Raw genomic sequence first — 7,569 nt, 5'->3', positions numbered from 1 at the left:
TCACAATACCATTGTTTCCTTTGGATTTAAAGAAAATATTGTTGATCGATGCATATATTTGAAGGTCAATGGGAGTAAAGTTATATTTTTAATTCTGTATGTTGATGACATCTTGATTGCAACTAATGATCTTGGTCTTCTTCATGAGACTAAGAAGTTTCTCTCTAGTAACTTTGAAATGAAAGATATGGGCGAGCCAAGCTATGTGATAGGAATAGAAATATTCCAAGATAGATCACAAGGACTATTAGGCTTGTCTTAGAAAACATATATCAATAAAGTACTAGAGAGATTCAGGATGGAAAAGTGCTCAGCATCGCCCGTTCCAATTCACAAAGGAGATAAGTTTAGTCTCACTCAATATCCTAAAAATGACTTGGAACGAAAATAAATGGAAGCAATTCTGTATGCATCAGTTGTTGGGTGTATCATGTATGCTCAGATCTGTACTCGACCAAATATAAGCTTTGTAGCTGGAATGTTAGGAAGATATCAAAGTAATCCGGGAATGGAACATTGGAAAGCTGCAAAGAAAGTTCTGAGATACTTACAGGGAACAAAGTGTCACATGCTTACATATAGGAGGTCTAATCACCTTGAGGTGATTGGATATTCAGACTCTGATTTTGCTGAATGTGTGGATTCAAGAAAATCCACTCTTGGCTATGTATTTCTTTTGGCTAGAGGAGCAATATCATGGAAAAGTGAAAAACAAATAGTTATTGCTTCATTGACTATGAAAGCTGAATTTGTAGCATGTTTTGAGGCTACAATTCAAGCTAATTGGTTACGGAACTTTATTTCAGGGCTTGGAATTGTCGACAGTGCTAAGCCGCTGAAAATGTATTGTGATAATTCTGCAGCAGTATTTTTTTCTAAGAACGACAAGTACTCTAAGGGTGCTAAGCGTATGGAATTAAAGTACTTTGCCGTGAAGGAGGAAGTTCAGAAACAAAGAGTGTCAATAGAACATATTAGCACAAATCTTATGATTGCTGATCTTTTAACAAAGGGATTACTTCCCAAAACATTTATTGAGCATGTTAAAAATATGAGCATTATTGTTACTAATGATTGTTGAGTATCATGTTTATTTTATATTAAGTGATTGACATTTTGAGCTCATTAATGATATGTTTCTGAGTACCTGTTTTCTATAGTTTTATGCATATTTGTCTTAGAGTAATGTAAACAGGTGTTATCTTGAATGAAGATATAAAGTTGGACCAAGTATGTGCTCCTTATTAATGATCATATTAAGAAGAAGACTTGTTTGTAGTACATGGAAGGGACTCTGTCGATTAAACTGATGTACAACCACCATGACTCAAATTAGTTCATATTTTTAAATATGAAATTATGATGAACTCAATGTATAAAATGATTTAGCCATTTTAATGCGCATTATATTAATTTAATTTATTTATTTATTTGTCTGTTATGATAAATGTCACATGAGTCAAGTGAGAGAATATAAGATAATTATGTCTCATGTGAGAAATATGTAATATATAAAGGGACTAATAAATAAATAATTAAATAATTAAAGACTAAATCATAAATGGGTTTAATGGAGCAATTATGAGAATAATTGTTATTTGATGAGAATAACAATCTTTAGGGGTTATAAATATCCACTAATGTAAGACAAGGTCCACACTCCCCTGACAGAAAATATTCTCTCAAATCCTAGCTATCAGGAAAGATAAAGAGAGTAGAAAGAAAAACCAAAGGGAGTGAAATCTTAGTTCTCTTCTCAAGAAGATTAAAACACTTTAAAGATCAAATGAGATTTTTATTATGGAGAAAGATACACACTTTCTTATTATTATGTGAGTATCATGAATTTCAAAAATCCTTTAATTTTCTATAATTGATGTATCAAAAAATAATAGAAGTTACATCGTTCTCTCTTTTCTGTTGATTTTCACATTCGGATATAATATATCGATTCTTAGACGTGGATAGGTTCATAATTCGCAAAAGAAAAATGCAACATAAACAATTACTAACGTAATACAGTTTCTGACATAAGTACATTTTTGTTTATTGAAATTACGTAGGTTGTTCCGCTGAGTTATATACTTGCATTTTCTATTTAATAATCACATAATAAATTTTAAGGAAAAAGATAAAATGTGCTAAAAACAAGAATGTATTTGTACGTAGTGTCTCATTTAGTATATACGTTTCTTCATGTTTATAATCTTAATTTAAATACAAAAAGTAGTTTCTATTTCTCTTTCTTTTCTCAAGTTGAGAAAGACTATATATCTTGACATTTTCCGTTTCACAATCATATATTAAAAAAGATCAATAAATTTTTAAATAAATAAATAAATATATATATATATATAAAATATAGAGAGATAAAAAGAAAGAATCAAATGATTTATAAAATAATTTTTAATAAAGTTATTTTACTCAATAATTTATGGTGTATGTTAAATTTTATCTATTTAATTAAATTAAAAGTTATTAAATTTTACTAATAATTAATATATAAAAAATTGATTAGTTTTTGAAATAAATTATTTGCCAATAATATAATTGAAAAATTGATTATTTTAAATTATATTATCATTATATTTGGATAAATAAGAACTCACATAGGTCATAAGTTAATTGACCGACCAAGTTGAATGGACATTAATACACTCGGAAACAAAGTTCTAAATCTAGGAGTTACCACAACAATCACCTTAGAGAATACTAGCATTTAGAAACACTACTGTATAAATTTGCATACACAAATTTAGCCAAAGCCATATTATTGTAACCGCAAATCAATTTCGAAAATTAAGGTTGGGTCTTTCAACAGGAAAACAGACCAAGTCGTGCGCCCTAGGAGCCGTCAACCCTGGCTTCTCACTCACATCAATATTCACTACATTTTTACCCTTCAAAACCTCACCATTGGAATCCACCACCTGAAAATCAAAGCACTGGATGATGGCTGCAAGCAGTGCTGGCACCTCCTGCATGGCTAACTCACCCCAGGGCACATCCTCCTCCCTGATATTACAATTTTGATAAAGAAATCACCATGAAAATATCATGAAAGAAACTTTCTTGAAGAAGGAGAAGAAGAAGAATGTGAAATCAGAAAAATATTGAAAAAACCTATTTAACAATGATCAACTACAAGTATATATAGTTACAGCAATACAAGAGAAAACAAACTATGACTAACTAACCTCCTAACTGAATTAAAAAATACAAATAGAAAACAGAATAAGAAAATAGAATAAGTTAAGTCATCATGACACCCTCCCTCAAGCTTGGAGTGGTAAAGTTTGAAAGTCCAAGCTTGCACACAAAATCCTGGAACATTTTTGGTAAAAGAGGCTTAGTTAAAATATCAGCAAGCTGTCCAGATGAAGTGATTGGAGCTAGATGAATAAATCCTGCTTGAACTTGATCTCTGACAGTGTGGCAATCAATTTCCACATGCTTAGTTCTTTCGGGGAATACAGGGTTAGCAGCAATGTACAAGGCTGACTGATTATCACAAAACAGAGATATTGGAATGAGATCTTGCAGTTGAAAGTCTGTCAACAGCTTATGAAGCCATTGAGCTTCACAAACTCCTAATGCTAAGGCTCGATATTCAGCTTCAGATGAAGATCTAGACACCACATTTTGTTTCTTGCTTTTCCAAGAAACTAACGCATTGCCCAGAAAAAAATAGAAGCCTGAAATGGATCTCCTTGAATCAGGACAAGTGGCCCAGTCTGAATTTGTATAACCTGTGAGCTTAAGATCTGATGAGGATGGGAAGAATAGACCCTTTGTTGGAGTAGCTTTCACATATCTAAGCACTTTCCGAGCAGCTTGAAAATGTGCATTGTTTGGTTGGTGCATGAATTGACTTAATTTTCCAACAGCAAAGGCCAAATCAGGTCTTGTGTGGGTTAAGTAAATCAATCTGCCAACTAGTCTTCTATATGATGATGGATCTGAATAGAGATCAAGTGGATCATGGTGAAGCCTAGTTGTGTGATCCATTGGAGTAGAACATGGTTTGGATGCTAATAGTCCTGTATCTTGCAACAACTCAAGGGCATACTTTCTCTGGCAAACAGAAATGCCTTGATCTGATCTAGAAAACTCAAGACCAAGAAAGTAGCTCAATTGGCCAAGATCCTTGATACTAAATTGTTTGTCCAGAAGCCTCTTTACCTTCATAATCTCTGTTTCATCACTACCTGAAATAATCAAGTCATCAACATACACAAGGATGGCTATAAAACCGATATTAGTTCTTTTAGTAAACAATGAATAATCTGACTTTGACTGAACAAAGCCAAACAGTTTGAGTGTCTCAGTGAGTTTAATGTTCCATTGTCTACTGGCTTGTTTGAGACCATAAAGAGATTTTTGCAATTTGCATACTTTGTTAGGAGAAGATAAGATAAGGCCAGGAGGTGGTTTCATATAAACTTCTTCTACTAAGTCACCATGTAAGAAAGCAGTGTTAATATCTAGTTGATGTACTGACCAATTAGAAGCAGCAGCTATAGCCAAAAAAACTCTAATAGTGGTCATTCTTACTACAGGACTAAAAGTGTCAATGTAATCCAAACCTGGTATTTGTGTAAAACCTTTGGCTACTAGTCTAGCCTTATATCTTTCAACTGATCCATCAGCATGATATTTCACCTTAAATACCCATCTACAACCAACAGCCCTTTTATTAGGAGGAAGATCAGTTAATATCCAGGTTTTCTGTTTATCTAAAGCATCTAATTCTGCTCTAATAGCTTCCTTCCAGCAATCATGATTAATAGCATCTTGATAAGACCTCGGTTCAATGATTGAAGAAATAGTTGAAACAAAAGACTGTTGAACTGCAGAATAAGATGTATAGGGAAGGTAATCAGAGATAGGATACCTGGCTGTAGATGATGATTGGTCAACTTTTGAAGCTGCAAGAGTGCAATGGTAGTCCTGCAAATATCCTGGTCTGTTTTTGACTCTTTGAGATGTTCTTCTAATTTCAGGGATATTAATTTCAATGTTAGGTTGATCACTATTGCTGGAATTTGTCATAGGTAAAGTTGAAGAATTATGTTCATGTTCAGTTTCATCAAGATTATCATGAGTATGACTAGGAATAGGGTCACAACTAGTTAAAGGCATTTGTGCTATAGGTACAACAGGACCATCAGTAGATTGAATTGAAAAATCCTTTTGTAGTGGAAAAATATTCTCATAAAATTGTACATCTCTAGAAATGAAAGTCTCTCTTGTTTTTAAATCATACATAATAAATCCTTTTGTGCCTGAACTGTATCCAAGAAACATACATTTTCTTGATCTAGGTTCAAGTTTGGTTCTATTATGAGATAAAGTAGAAGCAAAAGCCAAACAACCAAAGACCTTCAAATGTGAGAAATCAGGTTTTTCTGAATAAAGCACATAATAAGGAGAATTTTGTTGCAAAAATCTAGTAGGTAGTCTATTAATTAAGTGGACAGCATGTCCAATAGCATAATTCCAAAACATTTTGCTTACATTTGATTGAAACATAAGTGCTCTAGCCATACTTAAAATATGTTGATGTTTTCTCTCGACTACTCCATTTTGTTGTGGTGTATTTACACAAGAGGTTTGATGCACAATTCCCAATTTAGCATACCAATCTTTTAAAAGAAATTCTGAGCCATTATCAGTTCTTATAGTTTTAATGTTTTGTTGAAACTGAGTTTGAACAAAAGAGACAAAGTTCTGCAACAATAACTTGGTTTCAAACTTATTTTTCATGAAAAATATCCAAGTGAATCTAGATTTGTCGTCTACTATAGTTAGGAAGTATTTGTGACCAAAAATAGAAGCTACAGATAAAGGTCCCCAAATGTCTACATGAATTAAATCAAACACATTTTCAGATTTGGTTAAGCTATCTGGAAAAGGTAATCTTTTGTGCTTAGCAAGATGACAAATTTCACAAGTCAAAGAAATTTTATTGCATTGAATTTCAGGATAAGATCCCTTGAGAGCAGAAAGTTTGTCATGTGATAAATGTCCTAATCTCAAATGCCATAAATCTGATTGGTAAGTAAAAAAATGACATGTACAGTGATGAACAACATTTGACTCAGGTGAGGAAACCATTGCATACAATCCTGCCCGCAACTCAGCTGCACCAATCATCCTCATGGAGTGATTTGCTTGAATCTGACAATCAGAATCAGAAAAGGTAAGTGTGCAGGATAAAGTTTTAGCAAGCTTGGAGACCGAAATAAGATTAAAATGAAAGTTAGGAATAAATAAAACATCCGTTAGGTAACATGTTTTGGACAGCAGAACAGTTCCAGATACACAAGTACTAACTTGTGATCCATTTGGAAGTTGGATCAGTATAGGCTTGATTCTTCTATAGGATTGAAAAAAATTGATGTTTTTACAAACGTGATCTGTGGCTCCAGTATCTATGATCCAGCAATCACTATTATGAGAATAAGGGAAAGACAGAATCATACCTGGTGGCTTTGGAGAAGAAAGGATAGAAGGACCTGCAAGTTGATTCACAGAGTGACTGGATGTGCTACCTGATTGTTGAAGAAGGGCTAGAAGGGCTTGATGTTGTTCTGGAGTAAACATGTTCCCTGAATTATGGGAGACTACTCTCTGAGAGTGGATAGATTGATCATCATCAGTATCCTCATCAGAAACAGATTGGTACTGGTTCACAATTCTGCCATGCTTGTGTTGTAGTGGAGGACCATGTTTCTTATAACATGAATCAACTAGGTGACCAATCCTCCCACAATGGGAACATACCTTTGTGTTGTAGTCTTTATTTCTTTTAAATGTTTTGGATCCTTTATAGTTGTTCCTTTCATTATTAGAAGTCACTGCCAATACCTGATTATCGTTGGTACCATGGAATTCTCTTTCTTGTTGCAAGATCATGGAGAAAACCTTTTGCACCGATGGCAAAGGGTCCATCAACATTACTTGAGATCTTACATTGGAATACTGCTCATTCAATCCTTTAAGAAACCTTATGACACATTCTCTTTCCCTGTATGACTGAATGGTAGGGATGAGTGTACAAGAACAGGTAGTAAAGCAAGTGCAGGAAGGTATAGGACAGAAATGATCTAATTCTTGCCATAGTCCTTGTAAGGTTGTGAAGTAATGTGTAATGGACATATTACCTTGTTTTAGTGAGTAGATTTCCTCAAGCAATTCAGAGATTCTAAAGGCATCACCTTGGTAGTACCGTTTCTTGAGATCGTTCCATATTTGAGAAGCTGTTGGCATCCAGATTACACTTGGAATTAGGGATGTATCCAGCGATTGTACGATCCAGGAAATAACCAACTTGTTGCAACGATCCCAAGCTGTTTGATCCACTCCGGCAGTGACAGGTCGAGCGAGAGATCCATCGATGAATGCGAGTTTGTTTTTGGTTCCGAGAACAAGCAACATAGATTGCGACCAAGAAAGATAATTGTGATCATTTAGAGGTGCAGAAACCAAACTGATTGAAGGATTTTCGTTGGAAGGAAGAAAATATGGACTGAGAGGATCAAGGAGAGGGTTTGTTTGAACAGTCAT

The 7,569-nt window shown here is 34.0% G+C and overlaps 1 protein-coding gene across 1 annotated transcript; it reads right to left on the bottom strand.

Moving 5' to 3' along the window:
* Window positions 1–3,202: 3,202 nt before the first annotated feature.
* Window positions 3,203–7,569, bottom strand: LOC109798358 (uncharacterized). The gene is made up of 2 exons (XM_083061863.1): window positions 6,486–7,569; window positions 3,203–4,208 (listed from the first exon to the last, which is right to left on the bottom strand). Exons 1-2 carry the CDS (start codon window positions 7,567–7,569, stop codon window positions 3,253–3,255), a joined length of 2,040 nt encoding a protein of 679 aa, XP_082917989.1. The 3' UTR covers window positions 3,203–3,252.

Source organism: Cajanus cajan, chromosome 8, assembly GCF_000230855.2.
Source record: "Cajanus cajan strain Asha chromosome 8, NIPB_CcT2T_4, whole genome shotgun sequence".
Lineage (NCBI taxonomy): Eukaryota > Viridiplantae > Streptophyta > Magnoliopsida > Fabales > Fabaceae > Cajanus > Cajanus cajan.
Note: the sequence above shows the minus strand (reverse complement) of the source record. Positions and strands in the feature narration are given on the sequence as shown.